General features: G+C 42.9%; 1 protein-coding gene across 5 annotated transcripts in view; it reads left to right on the top strand.

Moving 5' to 3' along the window:
- pleca (plectin a) overlaps positions 1–22214 on the top strand; it is a 52483-nt gene that overhangs the window by 4436 nt on the left and 25833 nt on the right. For 2 of the 5 annotated variants that reach the window (XM_078290175.1, XM_071894971.2), the window contains exons 2-11: positions 8168–8229; positions 10349–10363; positions 11743–11832; positions 13971–14048; positions 14463–14555; positions 17480–17646; positions 20413–20528; positions 21271–21377; positions 21661–21780; positions 21928–22023. In XM_078290175.1, the coding sequence (XP_078146301.1) occupies positions 8168–8229; positions 10349–10363; positions 11743–11832; positions 13971–14048; positions 14463–14555; positions 17480–17646; positions 20413–20528; positions 21271–21377; positions 21661–21780; positions 21928–22023 (944 nt within the window). Of the gene's footprint in view, positions 1–254; positions 574–8167; positions 8230–10348; positions 10364–11742; positions 11833–13970; positions 14049–14462; positions 14556–17479; positions 17647–20412; positions 20529–21270; positions 21378–21660; positions 21781–21927; positions 22024–22214 lie in introns of those variants that run through there. The other 3 variants (XM_071894970.2, XM_071894969.2, XM_071894972.2) reach the window with 2 other exon arrangements.

Genomic DNA, 22214 nt, shown 5'->3' with positions numbered 1-22214 from the left:
GGGGAAGGCACAGACATTACATCGCCGTGCTAAAATAGAGCCGTCCCGTGTCGCGCTCACACAGTCTCTGTACCCGTCCGGACTGTGTATTTCGGGGATGTCCTTCACAGGCGCATTTCAATGGCAGACATTGCTATTAAGCGCCATGCCCAAAGGCGACGGCAGAGGCGCGTAAAAAATGGAGAAGGAGAGACCTCCGTGGTTCATTTCACTAAACAAAACAAATGTGGGCCGGGCTTGGGAGACAGTGAAGATTTGACTCTGCAATCTGATCTCGCTTTTTTCACTCCATGTGGCTCGGATAGAGGAGAGAGAAAAGTTTTTCGGGCTTGAGCGCTGCTATCAAAACACGCTTCTCTCAAGAAACGCGAGTTTGGGGGCGTTTTCAAGAAAGTCCGGCGCGCTGCGCAGTGCGCGCGGCACAAAGGATGGCCGAAGTGGAAGATACGATGTGCGCCGCTGTGCCGTCTTGGTACGGCGACCAGGACATTATTTACCGACGAACTAATTACATCCATGAGATGAGCTGTGGAGAAGTGGGCTCCCATTTGTACAGCCGAATGTGTTGCGCAGGTAAGCAGGAGGACCGGCCGCTCACCAGCTATCTCCATCTCTCAACGCTTTGTAATAGGAGGAGATCAGTTAGGGAGGGGCTGCTGGGTGCTGATGATGATGATATTAACCTTTTCCATGCTGCACTACAGGATACAGCAAGCTTCGAGGGTCATAATTAGGATGGACTAGTGTTTATGACTACTTCACAAAGTGGGGATCCAGAGGAGAAAAATAGGAATACAGGTTTAGTTTAATTCCTTAGACTTTATCACAGTGAGGGTTATCAGTGGTTTCACTCTCCGCACTGTTACTTTATAGATAAGAATGTAACTATATAAAGTCAAGTTTTCTTTCTTTCAAGGTATTCCTTAGGACAAAATCTAATCAAATGGAGGTCTGTGGTCCAATGTGCATCTATTTGGGGCCCTTGACTTGAAAATATTAGGGAACAATATTGGATGAAATGATGGAATAAAAAAATTGCATCATATCCCTACTGAACTTCTTGACATGATTACTATCTTTGCATTTGAATTAAATGTCACTATATAATATGTGTTGGCAAATTATATGACTGAGTACATATTTGCTTTGTGTAGCTCTATGTTTATGAATTTCAGCTATGGGGACTTTTAAACATGTGTTATAAAGAGACATTATTGCGTTTGCTGTGACACATTGCCTGATTTCCCCACTAACAGGCCAATAGTACATCTAGAATGCAGTCAGGAAGGAAAAATGTTGCACAAGCTTTTTTTTTTCTCAATTTTCTTGCAAATTCCTTGAACTAACATCACAGAGTAGCCTGTCTCTCCTAGACATCTTTTCTAGCTCTGTATGCTGCAAGAAAACCTTTGAGAAAAAGTAGAATTTGTATTTTCATCCATGGTCTTATGAATTTGTGTGTTTTGATGGACATTATTCTCACATTATAACAAGTTATTATTGGATTGCACAAGAGCAGAGGGAGCTGCCCAGCCCTCCCACTGCAGCGAGTTTCCATTCACTTTTTCCTCCTAAACTCCCCAGGTCTCCAGAGGTTTTGGGCCAAAACCACTCATCTATAAATAACACACTTGATGGGCTCACGGCTTCTCTGTGTTTTGGTGTGTTGCCACGGAAACCACTCTCACAAATCAGTATTAGCGCAATCATGAGTGACTGTCCATTAACATGAGTCAACACTAGGCCACTGGTGACCTTTGACTTTCTTAACAGTATAGTCACAACTGTGAGTCAGACCTAAGACTGTTGTCAGTGATTAGTTAGACAGTGAAGTATTGTAGCGGATTAAATAAATTCAGAGTTTGTAAATAATTCAGATCATTGTGGGTGGGAATGCTTTAATTGATGATTCAGTTTGGCCTGTTTGGAATCACTATTACTGTAAACAGCTGGAGAGCTTTCCCATGATTTGTAGTGAACCATTTCCAACAGAAGAGGGAGACAAACTGTGTTGATCATTAAGCCAATCTTCTCCTGTTTAATTGGCCTTTGCTGTCACATCTGAAGAGCACATTCCCTCTATTTATACAATCATAATAGTCTCATAACCACAAGATCGTAAACACCATGTGTGCCTAATCTGTTACATATGGTCTTTTTGTATGCATAGTCCCTTAAAACTATACTCGCATCGCATTTTCAAAGGGAACTGGTGTCATGTTTCCTTTTATGCCATGGGCAACTTTGTGGGAAACCTTAATGGGCAACAGTACACAAGAAATTGCCTCATTATTGCTTTAATGACAATGATTTTCAAACTCTCACTTTGTTGCTTGTTGTGAGGATTATTGTCCATCTGCATTGACCAAAAAGTCTTTTATCAGACAACTGATGTTTTTAAGAGGAATAAATACCACAGTAATAATAACAGACAGAGTTTTGTCTTCTGTAATAGTGCATATTTTCACGAGCTCTTCATTGCCAGTATCAGTTTGCCGCTGCCCCATAATGCCTTGGGGCTTCCATTCCACACCTTGGCCAAGTTGCTCCCTGAACCATCCAAGATTCATTCCTCCGTTCCTCCATCATAAATCCAATCAGGACCTGTGGGCCAAATTATACCCGGTGTTTGTTAACATTCCTGTCCTGTGTGGGACTGACATCGCGTGCTGTCACTTGCAGGGAGGGAGAGACAGTTCGGTGGGTTGGTGGTGTTATCGCAGGAGGCGGCTCCCCCTGTCTGTGTGGAGGGGGGGGCGCGCCCTCAACAGAAATGCATAGACTTACATGCTTCACACGCCAGATCTGTCATCATAAAACACATATCAGCTCATATGCTGCTGGCTTATCTCCTCTTGTTATCTGTAACAGGGAGAAAAAAATCCCCTTAGTGCTGCAGTCAGTGTGTTGCATCCAGCCTGCTGCACTCAAAACACACAATAGTGGATGAGAAAGGACTTTTTTTTGTTTTGCAACAAATAGTGTAATAATTGCTTTATATAATTGTTGTGATCCAAAATGAGATGTTTAGCATGCAGTGGTAGCCATGTTTGAAGTCGGCCATCCTTCATCTATCCCTCATTAGTTCTGCAGCAGCCTCTAGATTCAATTCTCTCCTACAGTAAATGTTATGCAAACAAACAAAATTAGGTTGTAAATCAAACTGAGCCTTACTCCAATGCCTGGCTGCCTCACAGTTACTTGAAAAGAGAACAAATTTAACATTTTCTATGCAATTGTTTTGGGTGCAGAACAGCAGTTTGAAACCTTTGGACCTCGACTCACTTTCCATCTCTTTGGTCCAAGCGTGTCATTTTCTAGATAAATTTCACGTTGCTTTTAAGTGATGCTAAAGAATCTGCTCTCTATACTTAGTAACCACAAGGCATATCTTTAGGGTCTGGGGTTTCATTAGAAGCGTATACACAGCCTTTGGGTTGGGGCAAGGTCTCTGGTGGAGGTGTAGTATCAGTGGCTCTCGTTACTCGTGTCCCAACAGGCCGCCTCCCTCAGCAGGCATCCCAAGAATCTCTCTCTCTTATGCTCTTATGTCAATATCTGCTTGGAAAATTGATGCTCCCAAGGGTGAAAGGTGTTGCAGGTATTTAGGTGCCGTGGGACACATCTGTGGCAAAGTGAAGGTGCTTATCTAAAGCACTGGAGGCCTAGACTTGGACTGTGACCTTGGCTCCTGCAAAAAAAAACGTTCAGACGCGTTCACTGAAAGCAAAGCCTGTGTTTTGTGTGAAATATTCTGTGTCTGTATTTACCAGATATTGTTTGTGCAGATCATCTTGGTGCTGCAGCTGTTTAAAGGGTTTTACTGTAAGAAAAAGACGCTGACCTAACAATCCTCCCATTGCTTGTGGTGCTCGTGCACCGTTCATTCAGTCCACAGATGGACACAATAGCTGCTTTGTGATTCGGCTAATTTGCTGCAGCAGTGCGGTTACTCTAGTAAGACTCGTTGGGAGCCAAGTCTTACTATGTGTCTTTTGTCTGTTTGTCTGTCTGCCTTTTTTTTACTCAGAACAGACTCTACAGAAGCTTTTATGTAACATTTGAAATCCGTCTGAGAGAAAGGTCCAAACCAAATGCTTCAAATAAACCATTCGTCTCACACAATGTTCTCGTTAGAAATCTCAAAATGCCTCTATTCTTCCTCCTGTAGACCCCCCCTCCTCCTTTTCCTCTCTTCTGTCTCTCTCTCCCTCTTATGGAAACAAAGCCCTCAATGGCGGGTTCCCTGTAATCGTGTCCTGACGGAGGAAGAACAGTCATTCTCGAGGTTTCCCTGTGATTGTAGCGTGTCGTGAAATGGCTGAGGAAGTATTTCCACTGCCTCGCTCTCTGTTCCCCCCCTCGGCCTGCTCTCCTCTGTTCAAGAACAGGCCTTTCATTCAGTGTGTGGTGTTTTGTGGCGCGTCCAGCCTCCCCGCCGCTCGCCACACACACTTGGAACTGGTAGCTTGGCCCCGTGGAGTTCAATTAGGGTTAGCAGGCACCAGCGGGCCGTTTCTGTAAAGCTTCTTCTAAAACGAGAGGATGCTTCCGGATTAGTGACTGTTTTTTTCTTCTGGCAGCTGTTCACTCTCTTTGAAAATGAAGTGACATTTCATACAAAAGTTATATACCCTATTTATATTTACAGTTTAGGACAGCAGAGTATCGAACCGTCCTTCAACTAGAACCTTTTTCATATCAAGGACCCCTAATTTAGTTCACATTAGAGCCACGGGCCCCCATTTGATGAGATTTGTCTCAAATCTGAGAATATTTTTATTGCTAGATGTGATTTTGTCCAGAATTCCATGACTGTCTGTATTGTACGTAGAGAGATAACAGAGAAACTATGATCAAAACAGTCATTCTACTACATTCGCTAATTGTGCTGCTTGTAAATGAAATACTGGTGAAGTTTAACTATTCATCAATTTGCTGGAGACCCCCTGGAACCCTCTCAAGGACCCCTGGTAGTCCGCGGACCCCATGTTGAGAACCACTGAACTAAAGGACCTTTGCAAGCGTCGGCCCTGCTGAGGTGTGTTTGAGCAAAACACTGAATCCCTGTCAGCTGCTGTGGAGCTGCACCTGACCTCTGACCTCTGACCTCCCTCTGCGGTCGGGGCAAGTGAGAAGAGAACTTTCCTACAGGCACCAACCAATAAAGTATCGCGTTGTCATCTTAGCCAATTAGCTGATGCTCTTGTCCAGAGTGACTCACAATCAAAGGATAAACTTGAAGCTTATTTCTAAACGCATGGATTATCCTTTAGGTTTGCACATGTATTTGGAAATAACTTATGCAGAGTTGTGTAACTGTGCTAGTTTGCTGCTGGGCTCTCCTTATGTTCTTAGTCTTCCTCCACTGATCAGGCTTGGTGGCGTGCTTGGTTTAGGGTTTTGCTTTGTTGAGGTAGGCTGGGTGGGGTGTGGTGGGCGGGGTCAGGGTGTACGGGGCTGGGCCGGGCCCGGAGGAGAATCTTCCCTCTCTCTCCACAGACCACTATGTGGTGAATGACAGGTTCTGACATTGTAGCCTGCAGGCAGGCATTTTGCAAGAGCTGGTGGAAAAAAAAAAGAGCAGAGGAAGACAGGGCATAGAGTGTCAGAGACAGCAGACGGAGAAAGGGAGGAAAAAAGAGAGTAAGACTTGTGTGCAGGAACTGAATCAGTGGCTTGAACACTCCCACTTAACTGCAGGCTCCCTCGCTGTGAAGCAGCGTTTTGGGCAATAAGAAGTGGAAGTCTCATAAAGCAGGCAGCGTCGCTTCTCAGCCGGCAAAGGCTTCTGTTTGTTTCTCACTGAGTTAGCGCCGCCACAGCAGCCGTGGAATGGCGATGCAGGGCTTCAGGAACTACTCCTCTGACAGTGTGAGTAGTGACGGGGTCTTCATAGAGGACTCCTACTACCAGGGGATGCTCAAGTCCATGGATTACAGGAAAGGTAGAGCTTTGTCATCATCTTCGCTTTTTTTTTTCAATTTTCTGTGCAGTTAAATTCTCTGATTGGGATCTATAAGTTCAGTTTTTGGTGAAGGTTGTTTGGTTTCTGCAAGTTGTGGCTTATCTAAATGTTAAATCTGTCACAACAGTTTTAAACTCTTTGTCATTCTGGCATGACCACTGTGTTTGTTGATTAAGTAAAATGATTTGCTCGTTAAAGTGTAAATGTGCACATCCTGTAGAATCTGATTTTGTCTGTGGTCGTCTGCTGCCTCCCTTTTATCAAATGGGCCACACCCCTTAATGTGTCATGGCTTTTCCCCTTTTTATTGGTTAACTATGCTGCCACCCATATTTAGCAGAGAGACACCAAACAGAAATCTATCTGAAAGGTCTTGCTTTCATGTAACTTGTTAAGCATCACAACTTAACGTCTGACTTGAGCAAAGTCTTTGCCACTCAGAAGAGAAGCCCTTTATCACAATGGAAGAAGTAGAGTTGCAAATTAATTGAAAAATAATTGAAATTGCCATAATGGTTACTGTATTTTCTAGTTCATTTTGTCAGTTTAAGGCATTTAAATAGCCTCCCAAATAATATTTTCTAGTGCGAGTGCAGAATCCCTCGCCTACAAGTTACATGTTGGAGAAAGTATTCAAACTTAGCGAATTGTAAGCATTTTCACAAAAAATGTTTTTCTTCAAGCACTAAAAACAAGATCATCTGAAGAAATGCTCTGTGTCTCCATGTTTGGCAATTCATATCACAGTTGCAACATTCAGCACAAGACTGACAGTGTGATTTGTCAATGTCCTGCAGCTCTATACTGCAAAGAAGAATAATGTACTTGTAGGAGACCTGATATCTCTCACCTCATCTTGAAAGTCTCTTTGACTGACGATGAAAGGCAGCAGCCACAGCTCAGTCTTGCGGCTCCAGGCTACACAAGTCCACCAAACAAAAACGTTATTTATAAGAGGGATCAGTATGGTTTGCTTTTCTTTGTCATGTTTTACACCGGATTGAGATTTGGAATGTTAAGTGCGGCTGCCGTCTGGCCTTTGATTCTAATTTATCTTATTTGGAGGAGAAGTGTTTAGTGCAGACAACATAACAGTCTGAAATATGTTGGCGTGTCAACAGGTTTTTTGTTTTTTTTCAGGATTTCAGGGTTTTTTTGTCCAGAACACTCCTTCATTTCTAGGATTCTGTTAACTGTTAACACGATGCCTTCATGACTTAATGAAATAGTATAATTCCTCACTTCTCACTGGGCTTTATTTCCACTTCTCTGTTAAGACGACTGTGCTCTGAGGACAGTCACAAGTGTGTATGTGAGTCATCGGCATAATGCCACACTGGAATGGGCGTTGGCACCTCGGGACGACTTCTTCTTCTTTGGTTGCTTTGTTCCTTCTCCATCTGATCACTTCTTCTCTTACACAACATCTGCTTTGATCTCAGAGCTTATCCAGATAATGCAATAAATCCTTTTCTTATGTCACAGATGAGTAAATCAGGGGCGATGGCTTTAATTCTCCTTGAAGATTTGGAAGTGTTGTAACAGTTGCATGGCCTCAATTCCAGCCATCACTTGTTTTGTTATGTCACTTTACGGGCTGCCGTCTTTGACAAATACCCCCATCGCTTATTACAGAGTCACAGGGAGGCAGGGAGAGAGTTCCTCTGGTAGTTAATCTTTCCAGACTTGCTTCCAAACATTGCACAACATACAGTATACCTGCTGGTATGTGATAAAGGGACCAGCGAGAGTCTTCCCCGCATTTAATCAAGTGTTGACAGACTTCTGGTTGGACTAATCAGACCATGAAATCAAACCCAAAGCTGGGACAGTGTTGCAAGGTGGAACATGTTCTTTCGGAGGTGCTTTCCTTGTCAGCTGAGGATGTCAGAGGTATCCAACATGTTTCCACCCCTCACAAATATGGCACCTTTCTTTCTTTTGATAGTTTTAGTTGAAACTGGATTTTGGGTCTGGATTTTGTACCTGTTGACATCACATGTTCAAGTTGGTTCTCTGGTTTGTAGCCTTGGTCGAAGTTGTTCATCTTCACAAATACTTATTGGATTGTGCGTGACTCTAGGAAAAACATATGTATATATTTTAAAATTGAGTGATGTTTCCCTGTAGGAGCTCATCAGTAGCACACTTTCTTAAATTGAGCCTCTGCCTTAACCATGTCTCCCTCTGGCTCCACAGATGAACGGGACCGAGTACAGAAAAAGACTTTCACAAAATGGGTCAACAAACACTTGATGAAGGTAAGATCCCATCACACAACACTCACTAATACCAATACATATTTTCACACCAAATGTACAGTAAATATGCTATTTGGCTTATTTACTCAAAGTTGTTTAGTGTTCAGTGCCACTGCAGTTTGAAAGCACAGCTCATTTGTGGCATACAGTGCAGCTCAATGGGAAGCAGTGGTGGTAAAGGGAAGGGACTCTGCATGTCCTTAAATAACCCTACAGGCTATGCGTCTGCTGAGTCAAATTCTAGCTATCTGCTTTCATATCCCTCCTGTTTACAATACCTTGGATTATGCAAAAAGGTTTCCTGAGGAGATACTAGACAATTTGATTTAAAAGAGAGTCACACACTGGAAAAAAGTAGCTTGAAAGCAACGTCAGATGAACTGCAAAGAGAACGCAGAGCACAAATCCATTTTGACGCCTACACCTCTCTCCAAGAAGTGGAATCCTTCGGAAAAGAAACCTAGGTGAAACACATTATCCATAGCAGCACAATAAAAGACACACATGCTGTTTGTGTTAACTGTACACATGTGTGAGAGTGAGTCATGAGCACCTGGTCTCGCTTTAGCCGGCTCTCAGGAACAGCGGCATCGGGGGTCGGGCCGGAGCGGCGGGCGCGCTCAGGTTTCACATCTGGGCTCCAGACTCTCCGGCCGGCTTCTCGGGGCTCTGCAGTGGAAAAGGAAGCGCCAGGAATCAGGATTGAACTCCTACACTGAGCGTGGGGCCACCCATGCTAAAAATGTCTGCAGTCATGGCGCTGTAAGGCAAAGCTTCTCAAGCTTTTTGGCCCGTGACCCTTAAAAATTAAACATTTCCTACATATAATTCGCAAACCCACTGATGCAGGTGTGCATGTGCAGAATGAGACACACACCAATGATTTTTATTTTTTCTTTTCGGTCCGTTTCACTTGATTAATTATGACTGGAAGCCAAGAGGCAGAATCATGTTCGTGAGAGATACGATTAAAAGGTTTCCATGTTAGAAACTTTTTTTTGGGGGGGGTTATAATTTAATTATCTTGTGAGGGTGGGGTTGGTTGCTGTAAGCCATTTGGAATAAAAGCGTCCAGCAAACGGCATGTGCTAGTTATGTTATGCCCCCCCCCCCCCAAGAAGAAAAGAAGAAAATAATGCTCATTTTCTCATTGACACCCATGTATTTTTGAAATTGTATAATAGGGATATATCAGGTTTCAGGGGCCTGAAGGCAATGAAACTCGCTCAACACATAACAAATTATGTAAACGTGCAATTCAAGTAAGGAAAAGCGAAACACCAAAATTACAGCTGCGTGTTTTTACCAGACAACAATAAAATAGCCTGTTACTGTCCATATTTAACAGACTCCTCCTGAAGTGCGTTGGCTCGGTCGTACTGCTGCTGAACCGGCACAGCCGCGTTGATGAGTCCTTGTTTTTCGCTCGGGAACTGAAGTGTGCTAATGTCCCGTGTGGAATGTCTCGTATCCTCTGACATCGGCCTCTGGTTTACGTGACTCGGAGGCTTTGTCGTCAGTTGTTATTCCTTTGTCGGGAAATCCCTCTCATTTGGGTCCAGCGGCCGAGCGTGGGTCGCTGCTCCAGAAGGCCCCGAGGCTTTCTGGGCCGATACGGTCACAACAAAGTCATGGGATTGAGCTGTGAGGCCGGGCCAGAAACACACTGCCATCTGCTGTCTTACAAATCACTGTAGACTGCGGAGAATTAAAAATTAGACTTGTCTTTTATTTAACTTTCATATTTCTAGGCCAATCCCACTGCGATCAAGACCTGACCCAGAGAGTTGCAGCACATTCAGTCGTGGACAGAAAAACATGCAGAAAAACATGCTGAAAAACAGAAAAACATGCTGAAAAATAATTCCAAATACTTTGATTTAGTAGATATTCTTCCATAGTTCCAGTGATACAACAAAGCAAAATGATACAAAAGAGAAAATGTCCTTCCGTCTTTGTCTACATCTGTCAAATCAAACCAACGTCCATGTCCCTTGTGTTTCTGTCCTCTGTTCCCCTCATACCTCACTACAAGAAGGCGTAGAGTTTTATACCTATCTCTCATCAAACTGTTTCTTCTTTCCATCCTTCATCCTGTCTTCCCATCCTTTCCCATCAGCACTGGAAAGCGGAGGTAGGTGCTGTCTGTGAGCAGAGTGCTGAGTGGACAAACACATTCATTTCTGCCTGCATGTCTGTGTTTTTTAGTCTTTTCCCCCCCCTCACTCACTTCACCTGGGCTCCTCAGCTTCTAACCTGTCTTGTCTTTTTTCCCCGCCATTTTAACACTTTGACACTTTCCTGATTGCTGTTGGAGCCTTTCTGCAGTGCAACAAGCCTTTAGTGTGTGCTATCAAACCATCACAACAGTATAAAATCTTAGATAAATGTCAGAGGAGTGTCTACGGATAAGACGTAAAACTGCCAGCCAGTACAAAGCAGTTAAAGCCTATTGGCAATTTTAGGTGTACAAAAAAGACAACTGTACTTAAGTTAATGGTTACAAGTCTGAACAGAACCTCAATATTTGACCTAGTTGCGACTGCAGAAGGCAGACAGCAGCCCCATCGCTCACTGTGTGTGGTTAGGTCCCTCCCTTTACGTTTGCTTTATTTACTTTTATCAGGTGAGGGCGAAGGAATTCAGCCAAATATGACTGTGCCTAGTGAAATTCCTCGTGTATTATTAATCTTGAGGCTGTCAGGTGTCCTGTGGATAAGGTGATGTAATTGCAGTGCTGCGTTTCCTATTATGAATGAGTGCGATAGCGGCGATTCGGCGTGTTTTTACGTAAAAACTGACTCAAGATATTCAGACTTTTCCTTTTTGATACCGACCGATAATCCAGAGAATTTACAGATTTCAGACATGATGGCTTGACTCAGTTCAGGACCGAACCCTGACTCCATCGGGTTGAATACTGTTGTCCTGGCACAAACAACGGATATTTATTTTATGTGAACTGAGAACTGCAAAAGATCCATCTTAACGAGTCATTTAGTCTCATATTCAGCCTTCAAATCTTATTTTTCTTAAACCAGGAGAAAAATTCTGCCAGTGAGGTGAGATAACTCCAAACTAAAGAGTGTTTCCAATGCAGTTTCACTTGTTTCAGGAATTTTCTAGAAATTAGTGTCAGTATCTTGAAGCAAGTCAGAATAAAGCAAAATCACTGCACTGCTATCAAGAAAATGACACCTGACTACAAAATCCTTGAAACAAGTTGATTTGCATTGGAAACAAGTGAAATGATCGAACCCCAGTGGCAGATTTTTTCACTTATTTTAAGAAAATTACGAGTTTAGGACTCAATAATAGACTAAATGACTTGTTAAGATGGAGATTTTTTGACAACCCCTAAATTCAGGTGCATTGACTAATTCTGGGGCAGCAGAGTGACCTAGTTGTTAGAGAAACCCTCCTTCCTTGCAGGGATCAGGGAGGATCACAGAAACACTCGGGCGCCTTTGTCTGATCCGGTCTCTAAACTGTCTCCCTCTCTTCGCTCCTCAGGCCCAGCGGCACATCACCGACCTGTACGAGGACCTCAGAGATGGACACAACCTCATCTCCCTGCTGGAGGTGCTCTCCGGAGAGACGCTGGTGAGTGTCGGTGACCTCTGACCTCCAGATGGTAGGACGTCCGCTGCTGCTGTGACCCCTCCGCCCCCTCCTGTCCCAAACCCTGTCTTACTCTCCCCTCTTCCCTCTCCCCCTGTCCTACTGACTTCATTTGCTTCCCTGTTCATCCTACTGTTCAACCTACTTTTCTAATGCACTCAAACTGCTGTAATTGTTTATCTGAGTCTTGTCTAATACTGTTCAGCCCGGTGGATTTCTTGTCACCACTCCTGCATGTGTTGAACTTGAATCTTCAAAGATAATATGTGGATAATTCAGTACATGCTGAAGTTATGCGCACTATTTTACTTCAGTTATCCTAGCACTGGTCTTTTGGGAAACACACCTTTTCGGTGATGTACTTCATAGCCTTAAAACACTAATTTTCATTATTTGCTTCCATCTCGTAACCTTTTTGCACTGACTTGTTTGACCCCTGGTTTTTCCTTTTTATCTAATTCCTGTTTGCTGACCTTTGCCCTGACCTTTCCCCCTTTGCCTCTGCCTTCTTCTCTTGCGATGCTCTTGCTGTGGTAGCCGAGGGAACGTGACGTTGTGAGGAACGTGCGGTTGGTGAGTGGCGCCTGGACCGTGGCCGGCCGCCTCCTCGGGCGTGGCATGTGTCACTACCCCAGGTGGCTGCTGGGATGTGCATGATGTCAGTCACACTCCCTGTACTGTCCCTCTCTGTGTCAACATCGTCCGCTCCTTCCATTTTATCGACGAGCCAGCAGAAAGTCTGAAATCTCCTCTTAGGGTCAAGTGTCACGTAAAGAGATAAGGGGTTCGTTAAGTAGCGGTATTACATATTATACAGTTACTGTTTGTTGGTAGTACTTATTCTGTATATATAGGGTGTGGAGCAGGTGTTTCAGACGAATTTGAAGATTGAATTCTTAGTGAGCAACAAAGAGCAAAAAGGGTAACATTAGTAATATATCAGTCTTTTGATGTAACTCTAAATTCCCGCCCAGTGAAAGTTGTCAACGTCCATCTTAGTCTCATATTCAGCCTTCAAATCTTATTTTTCTTAAACCAAGAGAACAATTCTGCCAATGAGGTGAGATAACAAGAATTTTCTATAAATGAGTGTCAGTATCTTGAAACAAGTCAGAATAAGGCAAAATCACTGCACTACTATCAAGAAAATTACACTTTATTCTTCAAAATTCTTGAAACAAGTTGATTTGCATTGGAAACAAGTGAAATTATCTAACCACATTGGCAGATTTTTTCACTTATTTTAAGAAAATTACAAATTTAGGACTCAATAATAGACTAAATGACTTGTTAAGATGGAGATTTTTTTGCAGTTGTCTAGGGTCAAACAAGAGATGCAAGTATTGGGTTCACTCACTGTATTGAAAGCAAAGGGCAAAGTTCCATCACTGCAAGCTAATAATATCTCGACTAATACTGCAGCACAGCTTGTGATTGGCTTAGAGCTTATATAACTTGTAGCACCAATGCATGTAAATGGCCAAAACACACTCCTGAGGTCATTGTGTCCTGTGCACTTCGGCAAACACATAGACATTGCGGATGCTTAGAAAATGCTGCTCGGCCTTCTGGGAAACTGCTTGAATGGATTGCGTTCCAGATGAAATAGTGCAGTCATCTCTTTAAGCGTCACACGATCAGTCAGTTGGCGCGGGACAGTACCAGGCATTTCAGGACAACAGGCACAGGGATAAAAAAACAAGGGATGTGACTGATGATCTGAAGAATCACTGAGAACTCTAGTTTTATTATTCATCATCATGCATTCACCTTCAACAAACATCTTGGCTGGATCTCCAATGCATTTCAGAGTCATGTGCAGTAGAGCCAGATCCCAGGCGGAGGACTGGCCCGAATGAACTTTTGCTGTGATCACGACACAACCGAATTTGAGTCAGACCCTCAAATTCATTGTGCTTTCATTTTCGTTTCCAAGACCATGACTGTAACGACAGACAGGTTAGATGTACTGCTGCTTGTTGTAAATAGAAAAAAGGTGTTGTGGGACATGTGAAACTCTGCTGTCCTCGGTCATGGGGTCTTGCTGTTTTTTGCTGACCGTTCAGACCCAGAGCGCGTCTTCTCCTCCTGACACTTCCCGTCCTCTCGTCTTCTTTCAGCCGCGGGAGAAGGGCCGGATGCGGTTCCACAAGCTGCAGAATGTACAGATCGCCCTGGACTTCCTCAAACACAGACAGGTAGGCATCGACCTGCCAAGGGACAACGGATGAAAATGAGCCCGGTGGCTAAATCTGGCATATTTGCAGTACATTTGGTTTTAAATGTTCAATAATATGCACTGTCCCTATTAAATGACTAAATCACAAATCAAAAGTATGAGGAGATTATTCATGCATCAGTCTATTTTTAGTATCGCAGCATTTTGATTTTAACTGTTTTCTTCCTTGGTGAGTTTTGTTTAGTTTAGTTTCTGTCATTCAATTTTCTTCTTTGTTTCTTTTGAAGAAAGAGATGGTTTTATCTCATCTTCACATCAGCTCAAATTGTATTTTTTTCTCCTCTTTCTGTTTTTAACTCCTGTTTTTTAGCATTTTATCTCTACAAATAAAGTGAAATACTAAATCAGTTCATCATTATCCCCGTCCTCACAGGTCAAGCTGGTCAACATCAGGAATGATGACATCGCAGATGGAAACCCCAAGCTGACCCTGGGGCTGATATGGACCATCATCCTTCACTTCCAGGTAATGTACTGTATGACACACTGTTGGGATCAGTTGGGATCACTTAAAATCAATTTAATTATGGCGGTGGACTTTCATCAAAAATATTTTTTGCAACGATCAAATCAGATCTATCAAGAAATCAGAAGAGAATGAGAATGAAATCTCTGTCATTATTTTCTGAAACAGTTTTTGCTTTTTGATTTGCGTGTATTTAAAGTGAGCTGCTATGACAGCTGCATCGCTCTTCTTCCACTTCACAGTTTATCTTCTAAACTGCACATTACCACTTTATTACATAGACGCTGTTTGAATAACATGCATTTTGTTCAGTTTAACGTTCATTACATTATGATGAATTAGCTTCCGTGTCGTGGTAAAGGAAAATCAGAGTAGTGTTTCTTGTTTGGACTCACTAATCAGCCTCAGTTCAGCCCGATGTTGACACAGCAGTTACAGTATGAGTCCAGCAGCCAATCATTTCAAATGGGCTATATTGAACATTTGGCAGCACTTAAGCTCTTTATACACAACTACCACCGCTTCCCCTGCTCTTGAGTGCACAAAGACTAAACAATGAAAAAAGCGATCGATTTTCTCATTTAAATTGGACTTTCAAAGACTTTTTTCGGTGCTTGTGCATCCTGTTCTGTGGTCCTGGGAGGCTCAGTGGGTTGAGTGTGGCACTCAATCTGACGGGGTCATTTTGGGTCATCGAGGCACTTTTGGAGGAAAGTATCCACAGATTGGGAGAGGCGTGTTTGGATATTCGTTCAGCAGATGGTTTTTTAGATTATGGAAAAAGAGAGGGAGGACAGGGAGATTCTTTGATGCTATAATGGGTATGATGGTTTTGTTGGGATGTGGATCTGGCATCCCGTCCTTGTCCTGTGTGACTCAGTGATTCCCATGAGAAAGTTGGGAGGAGACGTGGGCGCGACAGCTCGCCACTCCAAAAAAGTGGAACTGCATTTGAAGCGAGAGAAATCTTTTTTTTTTGACTTACTTTGAGAGCAATAAAAAACTGAATTCAACAGTAAATGACTTATTAAAGTGGACATTTTTCCAGCTGTCCAAGCGCAAAAACTTAAAAACTCTCACCATGTAGAAGCGCTTAGTCATCTGGTGGCAATTATTTGTTCAAAACAAAGTCATAATCTCTTTGAGGGGGCACATGGTAGCCAGCATAAACAATGGTGGATTTCCTCTGAGCTCCCCCGGTGCAGCTTCCAGTTCACAGACAAACAGGTGACTGGTTTGAATAATGGGCCTGCTGCTGCGTGACAGGGAAGGAGGCAGGAATCTCTCCAGATTTTTTAAAAGTGGACTGGGACTGCGAGGGCGGCGGTCCGGTTTCCACTCGGTTGTCTGAGTCACTTTGTGCCCACGTACATCGCAGTGGGGTTTCCCTTCTGGAGGGGAAACAGATTGAGGCAAGGTTTGTCCTCATTTTCCCTCCTCCACCCTTTCCTGCAAAAAAAACAAAAAAAACCCATCAGCGTGCCCAAAAACATTGAAAATACTGTATTGTGGTAATAAAGCCCCGTTTGTTCCAGTAAGACCCGACGAAATTTCTCAACTGCAACACTTCCTCAATGCATCATCTGCACCTAAATATATGGTTTCTTCAGTTTTTGGGCGTTTTTGCTGGGGAACTGAGATTCTCATCTCTGGATGCATCACAAGTAGCGATATACAGACCGAATACTGTAGCTCAAATAGTGCTTGCAAATAATTTATTTTAGCCTGACTGGAGTCTTGAATGGGTGGGGTTTCCTGCATCAGGACAATTCAAACGGACAAGTCAGTTATCAGTCACAGAAAACTATACTAAACTGACTTTTCAGCAAGTTTCCTGTGATTGTCGCAACTTTCTTAACTGTTTGCATTGTGCTGTGTTGGAAAGCCCCACCCATCTGGTACATCAAGAAGATAAAAACTTCTTCAGGACTTTTCACCAACTGCAAAAGTAAAGGAGTGTAATTCATGTCAAGTGCACTAATGTCAACACAGTGTTGGTGTTCACCTTAAAGCACCTCTGTGTTGCTCAAGCCGCCTGTGTATTTAATAGCTTCTTTGAAGAGAAAAAAAATAAATTGTTGAGAGATTTTCAGCAAGATGGTTGGTGTGACTCATAGCTTTGCCTCCCAGCTCTTAAAAAACAGGAATTTGCCTGTGGAGAATCTGCAGCACAAAGACTCCAACATTCAGCTGCCAGAATACTTACAGGAAGATTTGGCTTGGAAGATTTTACCTTCGTAAAAAATCAGCAACTCACAGACGTTTTCACTCATATGATTTCAGTTTCACCCTTTATATAATCATAAAGTATTTTTGTTTTTCTCCAAAACAGTAAGTGTAATGGATTTCATGTGCCCTTCAAATAAAACTGCTGGTGGTTATTTGAGGTTTAGAAAGTGACTCATCTCAAGTCTGGAAGAAATCAGCGGGCATACTGGAAAAAGTTTTCCTGCCCCTCAACCAACACTTCATCCATAATGAATATACCAAAGCAGAGTTTATGCCACTATGAAAACTCATTTAACCATAAAAACTTATTTAATATGTATACCACTATTTATGGTAACATTTCGGAAAAATTGAGCTCTGTTCATGGCTTGTTTTTATTTGTCAACCGTCCTAATGCCGGCTCTTTTCCCCTCAAGTTTCAAGTTTATTTTCCATTTACATTAATTAATTGAAATTCTTGATCAAATGCCAATTCTTGGCAAAAAACACATAAGAAACAAGGTAAAAAAGAACAAGAACACATAAGAAACAAGGTAAAAATTCTCCTCAAAGGGCAATAAAAGGACAAAGACATAAAAAACAAGATAAAAAGCCTTTGGGTAAAAAAAATGTTTATAAGCCTCTGGTTGAAACCTTAATCGTCTGCTTAGTCTGTTCTCTATATTGCTAACAAGTTGCACCTTCTCCCCTCCCAGATCTCCGACATTCAGGTGAACGGCCAGTCGGACGACATGACGGCCAAGGAGAAGCTGCTGCTGTGGTCTCAGAGGATGGTGGAGGGATACCACGGCATGCGCTGCGACAACTTCACCACCAGCTGGAGGGACGGCAAGCTCTTCAACGGCATCATACACAAACACAGGTGAGCTGCGCAGCCGGTCCTGTGTAGGTCAGTGGGGGGGGGGGGGGGGAAGTGGCACCAAGATGGCACAGGGTTCAGGGTTCAGGGTTCAGGGTTCAGGGTTCAGGGTTCGACTCCCACTGCCGCCACCCATGCTAAAATGTATGTAGTCATGTTTCTGTAAGGTGTCTCGGATGAAAGTGTCCAGCTATGGCAGTTGTTATAACAAGTGTTTATAACAACAGAGGTGGGGACTCGAGTCACATGACTTGGACTCGAGTCTTGACTTGACTTGGGTTCTGGTGACTTGGGACTTGACTTTGACTTGTACTTTGATGACTTGAAAAGGTTTCTAAAGTCTTGACAAAAGATCTTGTTTTTGTGTAAATGACTCAGATTGAAAGTGGTGAGATTTGTTACAGCAGACTGAATTTAAATTCTGAATTTGTATGGAATGATTGAATTTATTGAAGTTGAAACTGATTATAGAAATCAAACTCATGATGCTCTTACCAAGTTTTTATCCTATTAAAACCATATTGCATTGAAAAGTCCTAGATATTTAGTTTTCTGTAAGATATTAAATAGATAAAGATAAATAGATAAAGATACTGGACTCTTGATTTGTTCTGACTTGACTTGCAGTGATGTTTGGGGTAGAGTGTTATTCAAACTACTGCATGTATTAGACCATGACACAAAGGACTGACCAAGAAAGAATGTGATGGAGACTTACGATGGAGACTTGTCACATTGGCAGATCATGTTGTCAATGGAGATAATTTATTACTTCAAAGAACTAGTCCAAAGCATTTTTTGAGCCATGCAGAGGTATTTCATGGTTCGATAAGCTTGCCTGGACTTGGGATCTTGTAACACCCTAAGACATGAATTTTACAGACTGTAAAAAAGGATTTTTAAGAGTCCACTTTTCTATTTAGTGCAGTAAGTTCGGAGATAGGAATGCCAGATTCATATTTGAGTCTTACGGCAGTATGTTGGACTTGTCAGGACAACCAGGAGATCAGTCATCATAAATAATCAAGATAGACATCAACACTGGCTTGGTAAATGATGTGGACTCCTCAGTTCATTCAGTACACTGTACCAATCATTCACACCTAGATTAAAAATGGCATCTTATCTGACATAACACTTGGATCACTGTCAGCTGAGAAAAGCATTGTATCTGTTGTAAGAGGCCATGATAGTTTTTTAAGTCTTTGTGTTTGCCCAGACAAACACGCCCTGCAGGATCCCTCACCACAATACACAAGAAAAACATGTAAAACTCGAGTTGGCATCATTTGATGTGAGGAGAGAGAGTGTTTCTTTTTTTCTTTGACAGTGTGGGTGTATCACACTAAATTGAGAAAAAGATGCCCTGCAGGTATGTGAAGTGGAGGCTCGGCAGGTTGTAGCAAAACACAGGTACGCTAACCATTCTGCCTTAGATTCTTTCTGGGTGAAGGAAGAGGAGGACGGACAGTTTTAACAGCTTCACAGCTGCAAAGTGCTGCAGCTTTGAATCCCACCAGTGATTGATTGAAACTGAAATCTGACTGACACAGCAACAGAAGAGGATTTGGACACATGAATTACAGGAATTGCCAATGGACTTGAGCCCGGATGAGATGGTTCTCAATAAGTTACTGTAACTTTGACATTTGTTTTCATGTCTCCTGGATGTGAAGTTTTATTAGTCGGTATCTGAGATGTTTTTGCACAGTTAAAAGATCAAAACAAATGTAAATCTTGGGCTCCGCTCCACTCGGAAACCCAGCGACCCTTGACCGTCGCTACGATGTTGAAGCTGAAGAGGAAGTTCCACTCGAAGCGGCGTCTGAACAGCGCCTCCAGCAGCGTGGCGGGCTCCGTCAGCGACCTGGAGGACCGGGTGGTCATGCTGTGCGAGGACGTCCCCGCCGAGAGCTCCTTCGACTCGGGGCGAGGCTCCCACAGCCCCGAGGCCGGGTCCAGCCGAGGGTCGCAGAGCGGGGAGCAGGACCCGGGACCTGAGCCTCACATCGTTCACCTGAGCCGGGACAGGCTCTCCTACAGACAGGCCTGCTATGTGGAGAGGGAACCAAGCCGGGGCCACGGAGAATACTACATACAGAGAGTGGTGCAAGTGTATGAGCGGTTTCTAAAAAGTGTTTGGGTTAAGCTTTCTTAACTGTGTATGACTTCTATTCTAAGTCTTCAAAGTTATATCTGTTGTACCTCGTCTTCTGATATCTTTCTCTCTGGTATTTCTGGGCATGAGATGCATTTAACTTTATTTTTATTACAGCCAAGGTATTCCCTTACCTGTGATCAGCATCCCCTTAAGAGTTATGAGATGCTCTGTGCTTGTATCTGCACGCTATTTGACTGCAATTACCTTCTTGGCAGTATGAGAGGAAAGTCTGTTTTCTCTGTGTATAAAATGATAGGGGAATTTTCAGCTTGTCTGGTAGTGAATGCTCTTGTTTTTGCCTGCCTAGTCTGCTATCACGCTCTCTCTTGGAGAGGCAAACTGCTCATGATCAAACTGCCTCTAGCAACATCTAATAGGAGTGAAAATGATTGCTGGCAGGTGAAAAAATTAAAAGAAATAATGTAATCACAGACTCAGAAGTAGGGGAAAATGCCAGATGATAATTGATGAGTATTTTTATCACCGACATTTTCGACCGTCATACTCATCTTTCCCCGATTTTGAGTTAAAAAAAATCCTTAATCTGACAGACACAGTAATTACAGAGTAATTACCCACTTCCATTGACTGTTTTCTTCTGTCCCCAGGCCCACTCTGATTGATATGAGTAAGGTGTACCGGCAGACCAACCAGGAGAACCTGGAGCAGGCCTTCAGCGTGGCAGAGAGAGACCTGGGTGTCACCAGACTGCTGGACCCCGAGGGTGAGGAGACGCATCGAGCATTTTCACTGTCACCCTGAATAATTTACTGTTACCCGGGAATACTTGAGTCTGCAGGCATTCTCTTTTCCAGCAGCAACCTGCTTCACGCTCATAAAGTTACACACAGTCACACCATCTTCTGATGTTGGCCGCTGAGTAGCTTCACTGCAGCAGTAGGGAGTAAAGTGCCTTGTTCAGAGGCTCTTAAACAGGAGTTTTAGAGGGGAGGGAAGTGTGTTTTTGTTCACTTTTCCCACTCTGATGACAATGCAGTTAACATACAAATTTGCATATTAGTAAACCAAACAGATAAAGGAAGATTCCAGAAGATTGTTTCAGTTAGACATCTGTCTGCTGCGCCATGGTTTACAACACTATGACACTTTTTGACGCGTTTTTCTATTTTTAATTTAATCTTTTGATTGATTGATTCTTTTATTTATTTTAATTCTTTATTTATCTTTGTGAATGTATGTTACTATTCTTTTTAGACTGAGAGGACCCAGCATACAAGCACTTCATTGCACTGTTAACCCTGTGTAGGCTGGGTATATGACAAATAAACAGACTTGAACTTGAACTTGAACCTCAGTGTCCCAATTACCAATTAGCACTGACTAGCACCCACACACTGTCTTCACTTGCTAATAAGTTATACTTATTAAAAAGCAATGTTTTGGTCTATGTGACCTTCATCGGGCAACTGAACTGTAAAACGAAATGATTTTTCTTCTCTGTGTAGATGTGGATGTGCCCCACCCAGATGAAAAATCCATCATCACATACGTCTCCTCTCTGTATGATGTCATGCCCAGGGTGCCAGACGTCCAGGATGGTGTCAAAGCCAATGTGAGTCTTCCTCCTCCTCTTCATCACTTTGTCTTTCCCTCTAGGCCACCGTAAAGACTAGAGAAGGGCCGATAACTCCAACATCTGTATCATCAGTCTGCACAGAAAGAACACAATCACACCAAAATACCAAAGGAGATTTGAACCATCTTTCAACTCACCAATCCACCAATCTTTAAAGAAAATGTGTAGAAACAATGATTCTGTCTCTGTAACTGTGTGTCGGTTTCTATCCTCAAGTTAAACTTCTCTATCTGTGTCTCTGTCTGCATCTGTCTGTCAGGAGCTGGAGCTGCGCTGGCAGGAGTACTACGAGCTGGTCACCATGCTGCTGCAGTGGATCAGACACCACATCCTCGTCTTTGAGGAGAGGAAGTTCCCCACCAGCTATGAAGAGATTGAGGTGAGCGGATGTGGGATTGAATAGGTAGACCTGGTCAGCAATAATGGGTCACGTCTTTCTACTAACATCATAGATAAAAGTACAGGCCTATGTCTTATATTTTGACTGATGTGACATGAAGTAATTTATCCCTCTTCTTATCTGCAGGTTCTTTGGCGTCAGTTTCTGAAGTTCAAGGAAACAGAGCTTCCTGCAAAGGAGGCAGATAAGAACCGCTCCAAACACATCTACAAGTCTTTTGAGGTGAGCGTTCTCTACTTAGTTCCAGTAAAACTGCATTCTGTCAGTCATGAAGGGTGAAAGTATATCTGTAGGGTCAGATAAGATTAGATAAATTAAGATTAGATAAACTAAAATTTACTGATCCCCATGGGGAAATTAGGTTGTTGCAGCAGCAAAAGTACTAGGATTCAGCAGGGAAAAGGAAATACAAT

The sequence above is a fragment of the Centroberyx gerrardi genome, chromosome 19, assembly GCF_048128805.1.
Source record: "Centroberyx gerrardi isolate f3 chromosome 19, fCenGer3.hap1.cur.20231027, whole genome shotgun sequence".
In the NCBI taxonomy this organism is placed as follows: Eukaryota; Metazoa; Chordata; class Actinopteri; order Beryciformes; family Berycidae; genus Centroberyx; species Centroberyx gerrardi.
Note: the sequence above shows the minus strand (reverse complement) of the source record. Positions and strands in the feature narration are given on the sequence as shown.